General features: G+C 43.0%; 1 protein-coding gene across 4 annotated transcripts in view; it reads right to left on the bottom strand.

The window, feature by feature from the left end:
* Positions 1-1,390: 1,390 nt before the first annotated feature.
* LOC114045504 (E3 ubiquitin-protein ligase TRIM7-like) overlaps positions 1,391-23,045 on the bottom strand; it is a 72,715-nt gene continuing 51,060 nt past the window's right edge. The window contains exons 1-8 of one of the 4 annotated variants that reach the window (XM_027865547.1): positions 14,206-14,308; positions 13,733-14,050; positions 10,073-10,168; positions 8,992-9,222; positions 6,010-6,032; positions 4,188-4,303; positions 2,455-2,487; positions 1,391-2,108 (exon numbers count right to left, since the gene is read on the bottom strand). In XM_027865547.1, the coding sequence (XP_027721348.1) occupies positions 1,588-2,108; positions 2,455-2,487; positions 4,188-4,303; positions 6,010-6,032; positions 8,992-9,222; positions 10,073-10,168; positions 13,733-13,927 (1,215 nt within the window). In that variant the 5' untranslated portion in view covers positions 13,928-14,050; positions 14,206-14,308 and the 3' untranslated portion in view covers positions 1,391-1,587. Of the gene's footprint in view, positions 2,109-2,454; positions 2,488-4,187; positions 4,304-6,009; positions 6,033-8,991; positions 9,223-10,072; positions 10,169-13,732; positions 14,309-23,045 lie in introns of those variants that run through there. The other 3 variants (XM_027865549.1, XM_027865546.1, XM_027865550.1) reach the window with 3 other exon arrangements.

Here is a 23,045-nt window from a genome sequence, read left to right as displayed (position 1 = left end):
TCCATTTCAGTTCCTAGAAAAGGAATAAGCCTTTGCAGCAACCATTACTCTTCCTGAAATTCAAGAAACAGGAACCAGGGAGCCTGGCTCTCCCAAAATCAGAGGGAAATTCGGACACACACTCACACACACCCTGAAGATGTTGAACACTCAGTTTCTCCTTTACCCTTGCTTTCTGCCACTTGCTTTATTATCTACCAGATCAAAGGTCAGTCCCCAAAGATCCTGTCTGGGTGTTCATTTCCTTCCCCAAAATTATTGTGTATCTTAACACCTTGTTTTAGTGGAAAGAAGCCTTTATTTGTAATCAGAAAATGTAGGTGTGAATGCTGGCTCTGCCCCTTGGATAAGGCACAGACTCTTTAAGTCTCAGTTTCCCCATCTGTAACATGATGGGTTAGCCTAGAATTAAGTGTGCTTAACCTGGGGTCTGTGGATAAATTTCAGGGAGTCTGAACTTGCACAGGGAAACAATTAAATCTTTATTTCAATATAACTTCATAATCCTTTGTATCTTATTTTGGGTATTTAAAAACATTGTTTTGAGAAGGGGTCCATGGGCTTCACCAGGCTGCCAAAAGGGTACATGAGACAAAAAAAGTTAAGAATTCCCATTGTAGATGACTTTTAAGGTTTTTCCAGTTCAAAATCCCTGGGATTTAATGATGTTTTTCTCACCCTTGCCCCCCATTAAAAATCTTAAGTGATAACCACCAAGTTCCCAGTCCAAGATGAGAAATGGGGGCGAGATGAAAGGTATACAAAACAGGAGAATGAGGTCTTTGTGTATGTGAGAGAATAACAAGAGGAAAAAAAGGATATACACATGTGGAGAGAATGGGGAGCATGTAAAATGGTGAAGAATGGGCATTTTTTTAAAATTTTTTTTAACATTTTTATTTAAAGTTTTGAGTTCCAAATTCTGTCCCTCCTTCCCTTCCTCTCCCCTCCCTGAGATGGTAAACAGATATAGGGTTATACATGTGTAATTATGTGAAACATTTCCATATTAGTCATTTTGTACAAGAAGATTCTAATAAAAGAAAAAAATGAAAGAAGGTGAAAAACAGTATGTTTCAGTCTGTATTCAATCCATCAATGCTTCATCATTATTTCTCTGGGATTGTCTTGGATTATTGTATTGATGAGAATAGGTAAGTCATTCACAGTTCTTAATCATACAATATTGTTGTTACTGTGTACAATGTTCTCCTGGTTCTGTTCACTTCACTGTGCATCAATTCATTTAAGTCTTTCCAAGTTTTTCTGAAATCATCCTGCTTGTCATTTATTACAGCATAATACTCCAAGAATGGGCATGTTAAATGGCAAGTGAAAGTGAATAATATCAGAAAAGATGGAGGAATGAAGCATTCAGGATGACTAGGAGTTATGTAGAGGAAATTCTTCTGGTTTATTGATCTAATAAAATCAGTAACAACGGCATTTAATAGGTACAGTTTACAGGTCTGGGCAGGCTTAGACTGGAAAGATAAGAAAAGGTCAGTCTCTGCCCTCCTGCACACATATTCCTCATTTCAAAGATGAGGAAACTGAGGCCCAAGGGGAAAAAGGATTCCCTGGAATTCAGGGATTCACAGTGAGTTGGGCCCCTTGGCCCCAGAGCCAAAAGAAGGGGAGGACCTCCTCACAGAAATCCTCTGAAAAAGTAAAGATGAGAATTCCTGTCTCAGCATCTGAAAAGGTTAGGCTTCCCCCTTCATAATCCAGAGAGACTTCCAGCCTCTTAAGGGGCCTGCTTAGAGTCAGTGGAGTCTCTGGGGTTGTAAGCGCTTCATAATGCCCCTTCAGCATCTGGATAGCCCAGATCCCTCTTGAGGGGACAAATCCGATTTCCCCCTTCCTTCTCCCAGAGGCCCTGGAGACCCCAACAGCCCAGCCTTCCACTGAGCCCGCTCCTACACACACCTCCCAGCAATGCTTCCCTGAGCTGAAAGCTTCCTGAGCCAGCACACAGAAATGGGAGTCGAATCTCTCAGCGCTGTAGGGTAACTTCTGTGGGGTTTCCCTGAAGTACACGGTCTTCTGATCCGGAGAGATAAACAGATGAGAGTTGGCTGTGTCTGGGTTAAGAGTCAGCAGCACTACTTGAAAATAAGGAGAAAGGGAAAAGGATGAGGAAAGAGGATGTGGAAGAGAGAGAGAGAGGTAGGGAAACCACCAGCAAGAGTGGGAGGAGGTGGGCAAGGGGAGAAGGGGAGGAGAAATTAGGAAGAGTGGGAAGGAGAAAAAAAATGGTGTTAGATGTGTGGAAGCTAGTCTGCCATGGAATTAGGCAATTCGTGAGTTCGTGACCCCCCAGAGGAAGAGCATCTTCCTTGTTCATTTCTCTCCCCAGTCAGCCCTCAAGGACAGAACAAATAGATTCTGATGTTAGAATTGCAATATACAGGAGGTCTGGTCTCTTGACCAAAGACATCGTCATTTACCCACCTTTCCTTTTCTCCAGTTCTGACTGAAGACACTCTAGGAGGAAAAAAGAAAGAAATGATGAGCTTGTCTTTTCTATGGAGACATTTCTCCTCACTCATGTTTTTGGACTTAGGTTATAATACACCCCCCCCCCCCACACACACACACTAAATCACAGAGTCACATGTAATCAATCGTACACAACTAGTCACATACAATCACAGTCACAGGCCACCATGTATGCAACATTCCTTACAAACACAGTTACAATCATGAGTTCAAATTGCTAACCTAAAAATGAGTAAAGGATTATTTGTCTCTTTCAGTCAAACCTACCTAAGTTTGATTGTAGGCTAACATCATCATGGCATAGTGGATGGTCTCAGGGTCAGGTAGACCTGGATTTAAGCTCTGCCTGTGCCACATTCTGATGTTAGTAGAGGCAGTTCCTCATCTGGAGCTCCCTCTGCCAGTGAAATCCGAGGTTGGCTCCAAAACCCCTTTGGCTTAAACTTTAAATTGTGATTTTGGTCATGTGTTAGGGGTGATGCCACCTGGTGACAGCACCCTGGAATTACAAGGTCAGTTCTGCCCAGAGGTGAGCAAACTTTTTCAAGTTTAAATCAGAAGCTCTCAATTACGAAATGAAAGCACTAGCAGTCATAGAATCATAGATCTCCAGCAGGAAGGGCTCCTGAATCCATCTAATCAAGCTCCCTCACCTTCCAGATGAGAAAACTGAGTGAAGCCTAAGGAGATTAAGTGACTTTGCCCAAGGTCACACAGAGAATATGCATCAGAGGTAGCATTTGAACTCAGGTCCTCTAAGTCCAGAGCTAGTGCTACTTCTACTGTACCATAAATGTGTGCATATATATGAATACAGTATATACATACTATAACATGAAGATATATGCACACATATATGTAGTATCTACATATATTTATATATATACATGGTATATAAATATATATATCTCATACATATATACATGTGTATATGTACACATATATACATATCTGTATGTGTACCATGTGGGAGGAACTACATGTACATATATACATACATATATAATTTATATTTTGTACATGTGTACCTAAATCTATATATGTACGTATATAGTACAATGGAAAACCATTGGCTCAGGATTCAAATGCTTCTCTGATGCTTATTCTCTGCCTGACTTTGGGCAAGTCACTTAACCTTCTGAACGATGCTCAATTTTTTCAGCTGTTGAGATGAGAGTGTTTGATGATAGAGGCAATGGGGCTAGAGTTGTGATTTTACCAGTGAGGGGAGCTCCTGGTGAGAATTTTCCTCTACCAATTTAGATTTTACTTTCTAGTCTTGGAAAGTTGTAGACATATCTACACACAATCAAAATCTCACACACGAGTATAATCTAGTGTCCCAACACACATATGCACACACGCCTCTCTCCTGTGTTCTCTCTTCCCTCTCCTCCTCCTTCATCCTCTCTCTCTCCTCCTTTTTCTTCTTCTCTCTTTCTGTCCCTCCTTCTTCCTCTCTCTCTCCCTTCTTCCTGTCTCTCTCTCTTCTTCTTCCTCTGTCTGTCTCCCCCTTCTTCTTCCTCTCCCTCTTTTCTTCTTCCTCTCTCTCTCCCTTCTTCTTCTTCTCTCTCTCTGTCTCTCTTTCTCTGTCATGTGCATGCACACACACACACACAGACACACACAGACACACACATACTCTGCAGGCCTGGGTCATACACTGTTCCAGTCCTCCTTCTGACCTGTGAATCGCCTCATAGTCCTCTGTAGGATCCAGCTCTTTCCAGAGAGGTGCTGGATTCTGTCTCTCAGCTCTGGGGGCACAGTCTTAGAGTATGTGGCCATTGGCATCTCAGCCCTGGAAAACAGATGGTGCTAGAACAGCTCTGGAGCCAAAACCTGTGTCCCACAGAAGAGTGGGAACAAATAAAAAACCTTGCGTCTCCTGCCCTACATTAGGCACCATACTAGATCAATTATTTTGCCCCTCCTGGACAATAAAAGCCAATGCTTCCCCTGTGAAAGAAATATTCTCTTCCTTGGTTAATATTCTACTAAGTTTCTGAATGGGTTCCAAAAAGGGTATATGTGGTTCAAGGGAAGTTGGGACACAAGGTAATGGAGGTTCAGGTTATGTGCATGGGGGAAGGGGAAATGGTCACTGAAGGTTGTGTCTATACCCTTGGAAGCAAAGTCCTTCCTGTTCCCTCTTAGCAACAAGAGATTGTGTTTGACCATTATCCTCTTACTAGGTCTAACCGACTCAGGAAAAGAGGAGTTTCATGGTACCACCACCACTCCAGCTCCTAGAACAGATAAGATTTCGGGACTAATGCTCAGTGATTCCCATGACCTATCTAAGAATAGGCACTGGCGGCATAAGCTAATGGTCGCTTGACATATAGTAAACACTGAAAAACCCTCTTTCATTCATTGATTCTTTTTACTTGGGGTAAAAATTAAGGGGGACTTGTGGTCTCCTGGGGGATAACCAAGGAGAAGAGAAAATAAGCTCCAAGAAGGGTCCAGGAATGAGACCAGAGGAAGAGGAAGTACACCTTGGGAGTTTTCTACCCTGATAGAAATTCCATAGTCCAAGGGGAAAGCTGGGCAGGGGATGAAGAGGGTAAGGTTGGTGGCAGATCAGTCACGGGAAGAAGAGTGCAACCTCCCCCAGGGAGTGAATGAACTGGGACAGAAAACTCCTAACCAATGAAAGTGCCTGAGTGGGGACCCAGCTGGCCGGTTCCACTTGGGTAACTCAGCTCCTCCTCTCCTCTCCCCTCCCCTTACTTGAAGGTGTTCTGCCCAAAGAAAGGTAAATTTTGATGGCTGAAAGCTGTCAACTTAACTTGGGGTTTACTGGCTAGATTTCTCTCTCAAAGACCAAGCCTTAAACCCAATTCACTCTGGAGTTCATACATGGGACAATAGGTCCCTGCCCAAGCACCACTTAATGCTTATTTTTTTTGAGTACTCCTGGCTGAGGGCGAATGTAAATAATAACTGTTTCTCTTTTGGCCAGCAACCCTGAGAGTCTTCCCCTCCCAGTTTGACCTTTTTTTTTTTTTTTTTTTGTTAAAGGAGCCATCCCTCGGATCACTTCTTAAAGGGGTCTATACACTGAATGAGCGTTGCCTCACTCAAAGTGAGAGCCTAAAAAGAACTTAGTTTAAAAGGGCCAGGATCTCCCACTGCATCTTGAGCTACCTCCATTTGTCCTGATGAATATCTGACCACTGGGCCCAGATGGTCCCGGAGGAGAAAGTGAGGCTGGAGACCTTGCACACCTTCCCTCACTCAAAACAAAGTCAATTGCAAGTCATGTCATCATCTCCCTGATGTCACGGTCCTCTTTGAGAATGAAGGACAAACACAACAACATAAGCATCCTCTAAATTCCCTATCCTGAGGCAAAGCCTCAGTTGTCCTGTCCTAGTTATGGCACCAAGAATGGGGAATTCATTGTGTGATGAGGTGAAAGAGTACTGGTATAGAATAGGACCTCCAACTCATGGCTGGCATGAGGGATAGAGGAGATGGTTCAAAGGAAGGGGCTCCTACCTGTGTAATATGTTTCCAATGTCCTAGAAAAGAGAGGGAAGAAGAAGGTAACTCCACATCTGTTGTGAGAAACAGAGACCCACCTTCCACCCACACCCCACCATCTCATGTACCCACTGTGCTATTTCTGAAGTGTGATAGAATGGTATCTCTTGCCCATGCTTAGTGATAGAAAACAGCTGACACCAGTCAACAAGCATTTACTCTGTATTTGCTATGTGTCAGGCATTGCATTAAGTGCTGGGGGTATAAAGAAAGACAAAACTAGTTCCTACCCTCAAGGAACTCACATTCTAATGGGTGAGACAAAATATAAATACATACTATGTATTATACACACACACACACACACACACACACACGTAGATGGAAGATAATCTTAGAAGGGAAAGCACTGGCAGCCGGGGAATTTGGAAGTGCTTCCTGCAGAAAGTGAGATTAAGTGGAGACTTGAAGGAAGACCAGATAACTAACAGGTAAGGAGGAAGAGCATTCAGAAAGCAAGTAGGCCACTGTGGCCATATCGCAGAGGAAATGGAGGGTCATCAAGTACAAGAAGATGATAAAGGTAGGAAAGGGCCAGGTTGTGAAGGCCAAACACAGAGCTTTATATTGGTTCCTGAAGGTAATAGGGAGTTCACTGGAGTTTATTGAGTAGGGGGTGACATGGTCAGATTTGTACTTTAGGAAAATTATATTGGCCGCTGAGTGGAGAATGAACTCTAGTTGGAAGCGTCTTGAGACAGGGTGAATGGTTACTATAATGTTCTATTGCACGAGTGCAGGGGAGAAGCATGATGTAATACAGTAGTAGGCCAGTGGCCATGTGCTATGTCTGAAATATGCTATGCAGGAAGAAATGATAAGATTTGGTGGCATACAGAATATGTGGGGTGAGTAGGAATGAGGAGTCAAAGATGACATCAGGTTGTGAATCTGAGGGTCTGGGAAAATAGTGATGCCCTTGACAGGAAGTGGTAAGTTGGAAAAAAGCAAAGGGGAAAGACACTATGTTCTGTTTGGACATGTTGAGTTTGAGAGATTGATGTTCGTGCACAAGGACAACCTAGGGGTACCCTACCTTTAAAACCTTTTGGGAATTGGGAGGAAGGAGTCAAAGGGGCCTGAATCCTAGATGTCATTCTGTCCCGTAGCTTGGTATAGGGGCCAGGGAAAGGATTAGTTCCTTCCCTCACCAACCCTCTATAGGGCCCAAATGGGCCCTTCTATTTCCTTCTGGGTGGGGGGGGGGGGTCAGAGGAAATAAATCCCAATGTCTTTCTTCCAGATAGAATCAGGTCTTAGGACAGACCAGGGTGGGGAACCTGAGGCCTTGAGGCCACATATGGCCTTCCAGGTCCTTGGGTGTGACCTTTTGACTGAGTCCAAGTTTTACAGAACAAATCCTTTTATTAAGGGGCTTCTTCTGCACAATTTGAGTTCAGTCAAAAGGCCACACTTAAAGACCTAGAAGGCCACATGTGGCCTTGAGGCCCCACCCCTGGGACAGATCATGCCACCTCCTCAACCCTAGAAGGTGGATCCAGGGATTCAGCTGGAAGCAAAATGCTGTGGGAACACAGAATACCCATTAAATGACTGAGTAAGGACCTTGGTATTAAAGAATTCTTGTGAGTATAGGAGAGACATCTCAAATGGAGTACAAGAATTGTCTATGCTAGAATGTAGAACCCAGGAAGGAGAACTATAAAACAAAGGTTCTTAATTACTTTTGGGGTTTTTTTTGGTTCCATATAAAAAATAATGTACACTGGATCCATCTGGGCCAGCTATGGATGTGATGTCCAGGAGGTAGCAAAGCATAAGGGGGATTAGATGATGAAATATTTGAAAATAGACATCAAGGGAGCAATATGGAAGATGCAAGGTGCCTGGTCTGCAGAACAGATGCAGAGCTCAGAGCTGATGGAATAACCCAAGACAGAAAGATCAATGGGACAAAGAATGAAACAAACATTCAAGATTCTTGAAGGGAGAGAGCTGCCTATGTGCAAGACCATAGAGAGAATATGGTAGGAGACAGGAGAACCTCAGGACATAGATATGGAGGCATTAGCTGAATGGATGAGTGATACCTTTGAGGGAAACACCATTCTTTAACAAAACTCAGATTAATGAAGTAGGACCAAAGGAACAAAAATCTTCCTTCTCTGGGGCAAATAGGTCATGGATGAAAAACTGAATAAAATACCTGAAGTGCCTCTGTTTAATCCTGATCTTATCTCCTGCCTTAGTGACTTGGGGCTTCTAAGGTCAGTCTTCTTCACTCTTCTAGGAGAGGTCTTTCCTGATCCCATCCCCACCCCCCTTCATAGCATCATAGATTTAGAGCTAAAAGAACACCATCAAATCCAACCTTCTCATTTTACAAATGAGGAAACTGAGGCACAGAAAGGTTAAGAGTCTTGCCAAGAGTCATACAGCTAGTAAGCAGCCTCGATGGAATCTGAATGCTGACTCTCTTGTTGGCAAATTCTCCCACCTGAAATCATTTGTATTAACTTATCTGTACACATCTTGTAACCCTCCCAGGAGAAAGTAAACTCTATGGGTTTTATGTATCTTTTTTCTTTGTGGTCTAATACAGTGCCCTGTGTGTGGAAGACATTTGATAAATCTTTGCTGAAATAAATTAAGTTGACTGAAAAATGGGAATTGATGGACTAATCTCAGTTGTATGTAGTCTGCATCTGAAATTCCTTTCTCTTATAGTGAAGGTTAAATGTGCACTAAAAGTGATTATGAGTCATGGAAAAACAATGATGGACAAAAGGAGGGAAAAGGAAGAGGGGACAGGAGGCCCAGACCCAGAGGCAAGACTTACTGGAGATCCTTTTATTCCTAATTCTTTCCCCATTTGGAGCTTTCTCCTTACATGCTAGATCTAGAGTCTCTTTCCCTGCACATGCTTCCAAAGGCCTCCCCACCAGAGCCACTGCAAGCCTCCTTCTCTCCCCTCACCTCTGGCAGCTCCAGTGCTGGATGCTGGTGCTGCTCTTCCAGTTCATCCATGAGGTTACTAAGGTGTGACACCTTGTTGGAAAGCTGGGTGGTGAATTGTTCCTTCCAATGGGCAATGTCCCTGTTGAGCTCTTCCATCTGGAGCAACAGGGATTTCTCCTGGTCTTTCAGAAACTCTTGCATTTTGCTGAAGTTGCTTGCCACCTTTTGTATCTCCACACTGACTAGGTCCTGGGGGAAAGAGGAGAGAAGACCAGGCTCTTCCAAATCAAGAATCCTTCTTAAGACCCTTGAGGACTGCCCTGCCTAGATTCTGGGGATTATTCTGAGGCATGAAGGGTCACAATATTAAATTATTAAATTAGATTAAAAGAATCTCTGGGAAAGGAAATAAAGCCAGCCCCCAAACAACACGGACAACCGCCACAGGGACAGCTACCACAAACCCCAAGGCAGAGCAGATTGATCCAGCTCTGGAAGACAAGGACTTAAGAGTCAAAGCCACATAGCAGAGTTTTGCTGCCAGGACTCTGGACACATGCCCTCGGATATGTGCGTGTATATGCATGGGCATTTGTACATACTTGTACAAGTGCAGCTCATGGAGTAAATGGTTTCTTTTTATCTCTCCGAGACTCCACCTTGAGCAAGCAACTCTAGTATTTGCTGAAGACCAAAGACTGCAGTTTCCTCACTCAAATCAATTAAATCCAATGCAGTGCTAGGGGTCTGTAGAATTAAAAGTTGGATTCAGTGCCTTCTAAGGTCCCTCTGATTAGGCTGCTATGAGCCTAAGTGAGGAGAGCAGTGGAACAATTTGGGGTATCCAGAACATAAATTTACATTGATCGCTTTCTTTTGAGTTTATAAAAGCAACTCTGCCTTGTCCATAGCCAATGGCAAAGGGACAGGACAATGAAAGATTGCTGCCCAATTTGTCCTGAAGGACTCGAAAAGAGGAAAGGTGGTAAAGGCCTGGTAGAAGAATGTTAAACGGTCTACTTGTTCCTTCTCTTCCTCAGTTACCCCCGAGTTTCCTTCTCTCCCAAACCAATACGCAAATATCAGATTGTCCACCTACCAGCATCCCCTGGATCTCCCGTTCCCCATTCAGCTTTGTCTCTAGGGCCTTTTCCTTTTCTGTCTTCAGGAATGCCAGATGAGGTGACAGTTTATCCTAAGGAATACACTTGAGTTAATCTGACAGCTTTGTTTCTCCTGCAGTACCCACTCTGGACTCCAGATAAACTCTATAGCCTTAGTAATTCCCTGAGACAGGGGCACTAGGCCAAGGTAGTTATCCCACAAAGTCTTCCTAGAAAAAAAGACTGGAACCTATGGGAGACTTGATAAGCTGAACTGAATGTGATGAAACCAAGTAAGGTCCTAGAAAAAAGGAAGTAAATCAGAAGAAGGAAAGAAAGGAATGAAGGGAGGAAGGGAAGAAGGTGGATAGATGGATGGATAGGTGGATGGATGAAATATATATGTATATCTATATCTATATCTATATATCCACATATCTATACCTATATATCTATATATAGATATAGATATAGATATGTTGTTTTGTTGAGTTTTTCAGTCATGTGTGACTCTCCATGACCCCATTTGGGGTTTTCTTGGCAAGGATCCTGGAGATTTTACAAATGAGGAACTAAGACAAACAGATTCTTGTCCAGAGTCACATAGCTAGCAAGTGTCCTATGTGAACTCAGTTCCTCCTGACTCCAGGACCAGTGCTCTATCCACTATGACACCTTTCTGCCCCTGAAAAATGGGAATTGATGGACTAACCTCAGTTGTATGTAGTCTGCATCTGAAATTCCTTTCTCTCATAGTGAAGGTTAAATGTGCACTAAAAGTGGTTATGAGTCATGAAAAAACAATGATGGACAAAAGGAGGGAAAAGGAAGAGGGGACAAGAGGCCCAGACCCAGAGGCCCCCATACATACATGTATATATGTATACATGTATACATGTATAAGTGTATATATGTACATGTGTGTGTATCCATATATGTATATGTATATGTGTATATGTGTGCACATATATACATATATGTACATATACACATACGCATATGTATATATACACATACACTCATACATGTATATACATACGTATATGGATGTATGTACAGGTTTTTTTCCCTATTATTCAAAGACTATTCCTCAAGGGGTTAGAAATTTTTCCTCCTGAGACCACGTTCTTTCTCTGTCACATTACACTCAGACCTCCTACCATGGTCTAGCCTCTGTACTGTTGTTCTATTCTCATTTCCCACTGTCTTCTCATCTTTACTCTCGTCAATCTTCCAGCTTGATAAAGCAGGAAATGCATTCCATTTGGAGTCACAAGAATTGGGTTGGAACTCTGAGTGGCCAAGTTAAGCCAACTTTACTACAGAGTGTGAAGAGATCACTATATACACTGTGTACAGGAGGTAATTTCTAGATACACAGTTTACACACTGAATCCAGCTCGACTTGTCTTCACATAATGATCATGCTCTTACAGTCTTCTCCCTATTTCAAGTCAAGAAGCATTTATTAAATGCTTACTGTATGCCAGGCACTGTGCTAGGCACTGGGAGTACAAAAACAAGCAGAAAGCAAGAGAGTCCCTGCTTTCAAGAATTTGACATTCTAATTGAGAAAGATAACACATAAAAGGAAGCTGCAAAGTTGGAGGGGGACAGAAATAAAGGTACTAGCTGACAGGGCATGGTAGCAAATGTCCTGAGAGTCATCAGAAAGCAGCTCAGAGAAGAAATTTAAGGTCTCATTTTATGCAGAAAAAGCTAAGGCTCCAGAAGAAGTTAAGTGACTTGCCAAGGTAAGTTGGTGGCAGATGTCCTCTGACTTCTCTGTTTCCAGATTCACTACTGACTCCATTGTACTGAATTGCCACTTTGGTTCAATACATTCTACTGGCTATGGCATTGTCTTTAAACCTCACCAGTGACAAGAGACCCTGCGAGATGCTAGTTATAGATGCTTTGCCCATCATCTTGCTGCATCTGTGCATCAGTGGAAGGATTGTTCATACAAGGAGTTTTGTTCGCATATCTAAGCAACAACTTGCTTTTAGCCTAAAGGGGAGCAGGGGTTATAATGAGGAGGAGGAGGAAGAATAGCTAGCATTTACATAGATAGCACTTTAAGATTTGCAAAGAACTTTACCTAGGTTACTTCATTTGATCCTATAGTAACCCTAGGGAGTAGGTGCTATTATTCTCCCTCTTACAAATGAGGAAACTGAGGCCAACAGAAGTTGAATGACTTGCTTATGGTTACATAGCTAGTAACTGTCTGAGGCAGAATTTGAATTCAATTCTTCCCAAATCCAAATCCAGTGCTCTAACCATTATACCACCTATATGCACAATCACATGCCTTTTATGAGGAAACGAGAAAGAGAATAAATATTTATTAAGTACCTCCTATGTTCCAGTCACTGTGCTAAATGTTTTATAAATATTATCTCATTATCTCACAACAACCCTGTGAAATTTGTTGTTCAGTGTTTTTCAGTTTTGTCTGACTTTCTATGACCCCATTTTCTTGGCAAAGATACTGGAGAGGTTTGCCATTTCCTTCTCCAGTTCATTTTACAGATGGGGAAACTGAGGCCAATAGGGTTAAGTGATTTGCCCAGGGTCACACAGCTAGTAAGTATCTGAAGCCACATTTGAACTCAGGAAGATAAGACTTCTTGACTCCACACCCAGAGCTCTTATCCACTGCATCCCATAGCTGCCCTACATGAAACTATGAGGAAATGCACATGCTGCCCCACGTCCTGCCCTCCACCTTTAAGAGTATAAAAGCATGAAGACATATGATGAGTAAAATCATTTTTCATCAACCAAAGCACACATGCACGCGCACATACACACTCTTCTGAATGTAAGAAAGTCTCAAGGTAAAATATGAAAGAGATTGAAGTGTTGGTTGCGTGGAAGGGTCAAAAACTAATCGGAGGAGTATGTGGCCATCCACAAAAGTGGTTTCAGGATCTATAACATAGTCTTGTCCTTTTCCAAGGAGGAGTCACTATTATTCCCTGTACATTTAATTTCTCTCAAAAACAAAAACCAAAAGCCATGGTGGGAGAAGAATAGGTGTTATTATTTTCCCCATTTTACAGATGAGGAAACTGAGGTAGACAGAGGTTAAGTAACTTGCCAAGATCACCCAGCTAGTAAGGCAAATTCAGGTCTGGTTCCTCCTGGGGTTGAATTCAGATTTCCCAATTCCAGGGCTAGCATTCTGTCCACTGTGCTCCCTAGCTGCCTCTAAATTTTAATTTTGACATTCTATATAAATTGGAGAGAGAATGTACTTTACTGCATATTTCAGAAACTTAGCTGTTGGGATAAAGATCTTAAAAAGCCCCAGGACTAACTAAGGAAGCTGACCCACTCCATAGTTACCCAGGTGTCCAACCTGTGGTCTTAGGGGTTCATGTTACAGGGCACTCCAACCTCCATGCCCCATGTCACCTCTCTTTCCAGTTTTTCTTGATATGTTGTCTTGCCTCATTAGAATATAAGGTCCTTGAGGGAAAAGACTATCTTGTTCACTTGTATTTATATCTCAAGCACTCAGTATGGTGCCTGGCATATATTAAGTACTTAATAAATGTTCCCTCTACCCATCTATCCATCTAACCATCCATCCACCCAAGCTCATGACTGACCAAAGAAGTCTCACTGGTGCCTGACATAATACTTACTAGGCAGTCCTGGACAGCTTCATCAACGGGGAACAGATGATGAGTGGCATGAACCCGGATGGCATGACATACCATGCAAATAGGCTTCTGATCCTCCTGACAAAGAAGCTTTAGGGCCTCCCTGTGTTTGGCACATAGTTGAGCTGGGGAATCCATAATTGTCTGAACTCGGAGCTGGCAGAACAGTGATTCCATCAAATTCTCAAGCTGGCATTTTGGTCATAGGTCTCTGCAGGAGGGTCTCTTGGCACTGGGAACAGAAAGTCCATCTTGCCTCCACCCCAACACGGGACAATACACCCTGGCAGATCACTGGATCTGAAAAGTATTGGGCACAGATAAAACACATGGCTTCCTCCTGCAAAGAGGCCACAGAAATCAATACGTGTTCAGCCCCTCCATAGACAGCCCCAGGACCCTCCCCTGGATGGAGTTGGCTAGCCTACATGGAGTTTATACCACTAAACCCTGACCTCAGTGCAATCCAGGCTGTTGGGATCAAGAGCCGGGGGAGAGCTCCGGGGAAACTCATCCAGGTGTTGATTGGCTGACTCTTCCATGTGATCAAGTGAAAAAAAAAGTAACGAACTCTGGCCCGTAGAACGTATGAGAAAAGAACAGTTGGTATATTAGCAAACAGGAAATACAAAACCATTTCCGAAATTCTGCCTGAATCATATGCTTTTTAAAGCTCCATGATGCATTCAGATTTAATCAACTATCTTTTTTAATCCTTGGCTTCTCTTCTTGGTCCTCTCTGTCTCCTGAACACGTAGCTCCCTGACATTCTAGTTCTGGGAATGTTCTCCAGGGAATGTTCTGTCTCCAACTCCTTGCCTGTGGCTTGTGACTAAGAAATTGAGAGAGAGTAAGCTAGCCAAGAAGGGCAGGGAAAAACAAAAGATAGTCATCCGGTTATGGGACATGCTGTAGGTTATGGGATTGAGGGCTGGAAGACTCTTTGGAGATCATCTAATCTACAGTCTTCATTTTACAGATGAGGAAATTGGACCTACAAGAGGTCTGAGGTCACGCTTAAAGTGCTAGAATGTCTGGGGTGAGAAGGATTAAGGGTAAAAGATGCTGTGTTCTTCCCTGCTTCCTTGAAGTCTCTAGGATGTCTGTCTGACTCTGAGAATCTTCTCCAACTTGCTCCCTTCAGCCCAGGTTCTAGATAGGAAAGTTGAGACAAAAGATTTCCTCTAGAGAAAAATTGTGGAAGACCTTTCCACTGCCAAAAAGGAACCCCTCTTCTTCCCAAATGACTCAGGCATCCCAGCAACCACCCACACCTGTCCAGGAACTGACACCTCTGAATAAAGGACAACAGAAGTCAGAAGGATTTTTATTTCATAGACTGCATGCCTGATGTGAAGCATTTTATTCCTAGAAAAAAGTATTTATTAGGGTTAGATAGCTGTTAGAGAGACAGGGTGGCCTTGTGCCTCCTGTAAATCATAGAGTGGTGTTTCATCTCCCAAAAGGAGGGACACAGAGTCACTACTCCTACCACACAATTTGCCCGGGGCCAGCGCTAGAATTTTGGAGAAAGGTAACTTCCTAAAGGAGGGGGCCTTGGGTACACATGCCCTGTTTTGCTTAGGTAAAGCTCTACCTTTCTAACAAGCTAATACTCCAATCTGCAGGGTACACCTTAACTTAGGTGAAACCATTTATGATATAAAGAATGCCCTCCTCTTCTCTCCCATCCTAGACACCAGGAACTGTTACTTCCTGCTGGGGCTCCCCTCCCCACCTCCTTGGTTTTTTCCCAGGAACTTAAGGTCCCAGGAGGGGTCAGAGATTAAGACATGAACATGGGTCATGCTGGGACAAAACCATATGCAGAGGATTTCTCTGTTTAACACCACTACACCCAACCCCCCTCTCCCTAAAAGCTTTGGAAATCAAGTACTGAAGAATGGAATATGGCACTCTCTGGGGAAGGTACAAAGACAAGGAAGCTGCAGCTTCCCCAAAGGCCGAGGTCCCAGAGCCCTCAGCCCTAACTCTAAAGTCAAACTACCAATTTCTGATAAAGGCCATGAAACAAGGGCTAACGGTTTTCTAACCACAAACAGTGTCAGGAGGAGATACATTCATCCAGCAGAGGGCAGCAGACAGTCACTAGCAGGAGGGACTTGGAAATGATTCCATTTCCGGAAACTCCAGCATTTAGGGAAATTTTTCCCCCCCTTAAATCATTGGCTTTTCTTGCTATGCCTCAGGAAGCTGAATGATGGTACAGGGAAAGGGGAGCCAAGGAGACACAAACTATAGACTTGGAGATGAGACAGTGAGCGTCAACGCAGAAAAACCATCATAACTGTGCTTTACATGGAGACACTTTTCAAAGTATTTTCCCATATATCATTTCATTTCATTTAATCCCCATGATAACCTTCAAAGGCAAAGCAGGAATCAGCCAGAATTCGATGCAAAAAAAAGTCAAAGTGGTGGTGGTTGTTACTGTTATTGTTGCTGACAGACACTTACAATAAAGCCAGAAACGTAGACCAGAAAGGTGGTGGGCAATGAAATTGCCTCCTCTTTACTTTTGTTCTTGCCAAACTTCCTCTATATACTCCTATAGGGATGCCTTGGCAGGGTCCCTGAAAAGGGTTTTGGTAAGCACAGGGTCACCATCAGGGATTAAACATGAGTAATAAAGAGTTTTCTACCTTTAAATCAGATAGTTTTTTTGGGGGGGGGGGGACTTTGGACTTGGAATCAGTGCCAGACACAGTCAAAAGAATGGGTGTAATCTTAGCCTAGGGCTCACTGATTAGATTTTGTTTGTCCCCCTATGGTACTTCATAAAGTCATAAACCAGCCATTATTAAGAAGAGGCTTTCCAGTCATTGTATCTTAGCTGAAAGAAATCAAGACGGCTAGCAAAGTATGCTACAGTGATGGTCTGTAGCACCAAGAAGTCCAGAGACCACAAGAACAACAGAAATATATTGAAGCAATCACGAGACCAGCAGAAACATACCCAGCAAAGACCATTGTGCAATGGAGAATAGAGGTATCACAGAACAGAGAGCAGCATGAAGATACTGCCGGGGGACAACAGCAAATCTGTAGCATTAGAGGGGCAAATTTCTTGGTCATATGTATTTCCTGTGTGTATTCCTTCCCTTAGCGGTTTTAGGACTCATAAGAGAATAAATTTCACCTGGGGGGAAGGGGGAGGGGGAAAGAAGGGTAGAATTTTTCTCAGTTAGAGGTACATGGGCTCTGGTTTTGAATAGATAGTGACCCACAAAGTGCTTTGTACCTGGGGTAGGTTTTCTAGGACCCACAAGCTAGAGGGGACCCCCAAAGTGCTTCATTGCCATTTTACTAAAGACACTCATACAGAATAAATTATTTCCTCAAGCAAAATGGAAGAGTCAACATTAAAATCCAGCTCTTCTGACTTCTAGGTCAATACTCTTTCCTCTATTCTGCATGTACCTCTTGGATAGCTCATGCCCAGCCTTTAAGACCTGACAAGGTACTATGAGAGATTAAAAGAGAGAAGCCTCTAACAGGGCCTCAGAATAAGGGTCCTTGGAGGTAGATGGTTCTGTGGAAAGGTATATGGATCAAAAATCAAGAGAACTGGGTTCTTGGTCCACCTTTGCCATAGATTTGCTTTGTGACTTTAGGGAAATACATTCTCCCTCTAAGAGCTGCAATTCCCTCGTCTTTAAAGGAAGATATGAAATTGGATGATCCCTAAAGTTTCCTCTGCTTGGAAAGGGTGAAAAGAAGCAACCTGTATTTTATAGAGTCAGAATTTTGAGACCAAGAAGCCTGGGAGCCTTCTATGACTCCAAGAGCAGGAATTTAGGGTAAAGTTATATTGGGGTATCAGGGACAGAGATCCATGAGAATCAACAGGAGTCCTGGGGTTCAGCTGAAACTTCAGCAAATCATTTTCTGTCTCCCCTTGGGATGAGTCGCATCAAGACTTCCCAGGAGAATTCATACTTATGGGCCACACATGTAGGGAAGTCAAGGGGCCCAAAGCTAGGGAGAGAGCTGAGCCCTGTACCGTTTAGCCCTGGGTAGAGGTGGGGCCTAAGCCTGATGCTGGACAGGGTGGGGAGCTAAGCATTTGTACACACTTCAAAGTCCCCACAGACTGAAAACCAAGAGGCTTAAAAACCGTGCTGAGACAGCAGATCCTTTTTCTGCAGACATATCCATAAACGCCTAACAAATGACAATTTCAATGGAAGCTTTTAACACTTGGGCACAAAACCTTAAAAACCTGTCCACCCTTCAATTTCCAATATTAAATCTTATTTAAGCATTTTATGGAAGGTTAAGAATTTTTGCTGCACGCTTCAGAGAGATGCAGGGTGGCTTGGGTTTCCCACCCCCCTTTTCTTTTTGAACCAATATCCAAACCTCAGTGGTTTCTGGTCCTGGGAGAACACTGTGCCACATCAACATCTGTATGTAGTTAATTTCCCAAATGGGAGATGGTCACCACAAATGCAGACCTTTTTAAAAATAAACATGAGAAAAAATATTACTGCAGCAAAAAAAAAAAAAAAATAGTACAGAATCTGTTGGTATTGGTGAGAGGTAGCTGCTGGTAGAACAGAAGCTTTTGCAGATCAAAGGCCTCCCAGCACCTGCACCTAGGTCTGATGCAAAAGAGTTTCTATTTGAATCTGTAGCTTTCCTCTCTTTAGCAGTAGGGCTTCATGACTTCTTGGTGGCAGCTTCTCCTATTGACCAGTAGTCTTACCCTGGGCAGGAGTCACCCAACGGAAGTCCTTCCTCCAATCCAGTAGTCCTAGACTCCTCTCTGAAGCTAGCTCCCATAGTAGCTCATGATAAATGTTATATGATCAGTACAGAGAAAATGCTACAGAAATGTGGAAGACAAAAGAAATTACCATTGACTGGGAGATCAGGCAAGGTGCCTTAGAAAATATCAAATCGAAGCAGGGCATTAAAGTAGGGCCTTGATTTTATTTTTAAAAATTTGTCTGCCTCTGTGATTTTCTTGGTGTAAGGAGCACCCAGGGGAAAGCTACCTTCTGCCAATAGAGACTGGCACCTTCTCTTCAATGTACAATATATGAGAATTGCCTTGACAGATGAGTGTTTCCACGGGCGAGACATCTGTCCTACACACAAATTCCTGAATTCCTTCATACAGAAAAAGGTGTTGGAGTTCTATCTCACCCACAGAGCTTCCTACTCTGCCCTCATCACTTCCTGAGGCTAAGAGAGAGAACAGTAAAAACAAAACATGTCCCCCATCAACCTGTGGCCCGCCAGCCCACAAACACACTGTGTCAGTGGGAAGTGTGGACACCGCATTCACAAATGCAGAGACAGACATGTAGGAAACACATGTAGCCAAGACACATATGTGAGAAGGAGCATTTGGCTTTTATGCTGCAGTCCTAGTTCTACTCCCACTAACCTTGGAATCCCAGGCTCCCCTGGGCTTTGGCCTTCCAACAAATGCTGCCTTGTGCCTCTGATGCAAGAAGTCATTGGCACTAAATAAGAATAGGAGGGAGAACACTCTCCTCTCCCTTCTCCCACCCATTGCAGCACCCTCCAAGAAGGCCAAGGGCTAAAATGAAAAGCTGGGTTCTTCCTCCTCTATACTGTTTGAGAGTGGAGCTAGTTTGCTTTTCTTCTAGACTGTAAGGGGGATGGCTGTTCCATCAGCTGTCTTCATCTAATGGTCAGTGTTCCTATTACAAACTGTAAATGATCCACTCAGAGTACTAAGGGGTGAAGCCTCACACCTCATTGTCACTATTCCCTGCCCATTGCATCCTGTCATTTCACCAAGCAGTCCAAGGGACTCATTCAGGAATCTCCTCGTCAACCCCTGATACGTTTACATCACATTTCAAGCTTTATAACCCTCCCCCTAAAAAAATCCCTTAACAGAACACATTGTTGTGTACCTCTGTAATACAGATATCGTGTACTCTTGCATATTAAAGCTACATGTTTTTTATTCCTCTACTAGATTGTAAGCTCCTTGAGGGCAAAGAGCTAAGCTTCACTAAACTGTGTCTTCTCCAGTACATAATGCTCTCTTTGCACACAGTAAGTGCCTAATAAATGTTGAAATTTGCTTAAAGGGCTTTACTTTCAACAACCTGGGTTATACAGGTAGTACAGGTTTTTATATCCCTATTTTAGAGATGAGTTAGAGATTAAGAAAGTCGGGCTTCAAGAAGTGAAAAGCCTGCAGCCACACAATCAAAGAATGTCAAAACCACACTGAAGGAATCCTTTCCCTCATCAGTAGTCTTTTTATTTTTACTACACTGCTCAGTAATTTGGAGAAGGGGGAAACTTGTTTTTACAGAGAACAGAGAACTTTTATTTGGTTTAATTTTTAGACCCAGGAGAATAAATAAAGTTTACATATAGTTTGTAGCTAGGCTTCTCCAAATGCAGGTAACAGGGTCTCCAACTCGTACCCAGGCACTCAAAATAAAATATAGGAATTGCATATGAGATAGCAAGGTAGAAACTATATAAGATGCTAAGGACTCACAGGAGCCTGTGAACACATAAACATAAAATACTCATCAGTTAGAGTTGCTGTTAGACCAACCTTTGTCATTCCAGTGAGTTCCTCTTTCCAAAGGAGCCCTATGCAGTCTCCCCAAGTCTCACAGAACACCCTGTGGTCTTCCTCTCTAGGACAATTTGTCCCAGAAGGAAAGAATATTTGGGGGATTACTGAACAAACAAACCTCTTCTCATCAGACCTGCCCATCCGAGTAATTCACTGCTTTTGCTCTCCAAACAGGATAAGGACTTTCTGGACTCTAGTCAATTTTTTTTGGGGGGGGGGGCTAGGCAATGGGGTTAAGTGACTTGCCCAGGGTCACACAGCTAGTAAGCGTTATGTGTCTGAGGTCACATTTGAACTCAGGTCTTCCTGAATCCAGGGCCAGTGCTCCATCCACTGCACCATCTAGCTGTCCCTCTAGCCATTTTTCTCTAAAGTAGTATGCTGCATCAAGAACTCTCTAGATTGGGGTTCTGAACATAGAATCTAAGGAGAGAGGGGGAAGAGGGGAGAAGGGGAGAGGGGGAGAGAGAGAAAAAATTACTTCAACAGAATTGGTTTCTTTTCTAACACTATGTTATTGTTGTGGAGTTTTTTTATGCATTTAAAAACATAGTTCTGGGGCAGCTAGGTGGCACAGTGGATAGAGCACCAGCCCTGAAGTCAGGAGGACCTGAGTTAAAATTTGGCCTCAGACCAAACACTCGACACTTACTAGCTGTGCGACCCTGGGCAAGTCACTTAACCCCAATTGCCTAAAAACAAACAAAAAACAAAAGACAAGAAACAAAAACAAAAACATAGTTCTAAGGGGTCCATAGACTGCCAGTGAGATCCCTGGCACAAAAAAAGTCAAGAACTCAAACTTTAAAACTTAGGCACTCTCAAACTTGGGATTTACCCAGGAGGCAACTAAAATCCAGAAAACCATGCTTTTCTATCTAGAAAGGTAAATTCTGGGATCATGTACCCTAAGTAATTCAAAAATTTCCCTATTCTTTATGTAGGAGGTTGAAATTCAGGAAGAAGGTCCTCAAAGTCACTGCTAAGACTGCATGCAAGGTTGGTGCTTCCACTGAAAGTCACCTTTATTGATCTTGGTAGAGAGAAGATTGCCCCCCAAAACAACTACCACTACACAACTACTACTTTTACCACTACTACTGCCTTACCACACTCTAGAAGAAAGGATGCGAGAAAAAACAAAAATGGAGTCCTGGAGAGTGATCATGTGAGAGAATGCAATCAGCTTACTTTTATAGGCCATGAATGGGGGAGGCTGGTGCTCAATTAGCCTGTGTCCTATCATAGCCTCAAAACAGATGACTTACAATCTCATCAGGTTGATTGGGGAGCTCTGCAAAGTCTGACGGACTCCTGATCTGTCTTCCCCTTAGAGTTAATATACGCTTCTGTAATGGTGGGGGGTGGGGTCTGCTGAGCAGGCAGCATGCTCGCCTGACGCAGGCCCCCTGGTGGATCAGGCTGGGGAGCCTGCTTTCCAGAGTGCCGTGATGATATCTAACAGAGATGCCTTGACGAGATGGGGAGGACGCGAAGACGTTCTTTAACTGGTGCTGGTCTGCTAGGTACACAATCGTCAGGCTAGCCAGAACTGGGGTAAATTCAGAAGGCGCTTGTCAGCTAAGGCCACTTTCTGAATCTGATTCATTCTACTGAGAGATAATGCTATGAGGAGAGAGGCCTTGGGCCCTCTCCATCCAAATGAAAACAAACCTTGCTTTTTTCCCTCTTTGTGTTTATTCTTTCCTGTTTTTGGTGAAGGAGATTAGAGATGGCCATGACCTTGTAAGCTTCAAAAAGTCAGAGGGAGCCATCAGAAGGTCTAGGAACAGAGTCTATGCCAGGTTTTAAAGCTAGAGAATCCAGCATGAGGGTCCCCCACCCCCACCCCAAGCTCCAATCCTCTCGAGATATAGCCCATTGGGAGTTGAAATATAGACTATGTCCAGGAAATAGGCCACGTTTGGGTGAAAACTCAGTGAGACCAATGTTATCTAGGAATTCTGTTAAGCTTGAGCCCATCTCCCCAGAAACTGGGGTGGTATAGAAAAAAGGGTGCCCCCAGGTGTTGGGGGAAATGTTGATACATCTTCCCCACTTTATCTTCAAACTAAATGTCCATTTGCAAAAGCCAATTGAGGTTAATTGGTAAGTGGACTGGTAGGTTAGTTACTGGCAGTGGAAAGACCACTCTGAAATGGGGGCTTTATAGCAATAAAAATATACTACCAAGTCTTCTGGGGCACCCCTAGGACGCTAAGAAGAGAGCTGTATTGTCTGCCCTTTCTCTAGAACTTTGAGATCAGAGCACTCAGTACACTTTTTTTTAACAGATTATAAATAATTTAGAGTTTATGGATTCATGAATAATGTTTTTAAATGTTTGTTTATTCAGCTATTTGAATTGATGATGACTATGTCAATTGTCAAAAACCTGTGATTTCCTTGGTCTTCCAAGGATCACAACACAACTGTAACTTACTAGAGGAGTTAACTCATGAGTGACTTGTCCATAATCACCTAGCTAGAGTCAGATGTAGGATGGTAACTAGATTTAAAATATGTTGCTTTTTTTTAAAGGTCAATTTTATTTCCATTTTGTGGATAGGGAAGCAATCACAAAGAAGTTCATTAATTTTCTCAAGATTATACAACTAGTATATGGCAAAACAAGCACCAAAACTTAATTCATCTAAATCCCAACCCAGTTTTCCCTCCACTGGACAATTCTAC

This window comes from Vombatus ursinus, unplaced genomic scaffold, assembly GCF_900497805.2.
Source record: "Vombatus ursinus unplaced genomic scaffold, bare-nosed wombat genome assembly UNPS02014778.1, whole genome shotgun sequence".
NCBI lineage: Eukaryota > Metazoa > Chordata > Mammalia > Diprotodontia > Vombatidae > Vombatus > Vombatus ursinus.
Note: the sequence above shows the minus strand (reverse complement) of the source record. Positions and strands in the feature narration are given on the sequence as shown.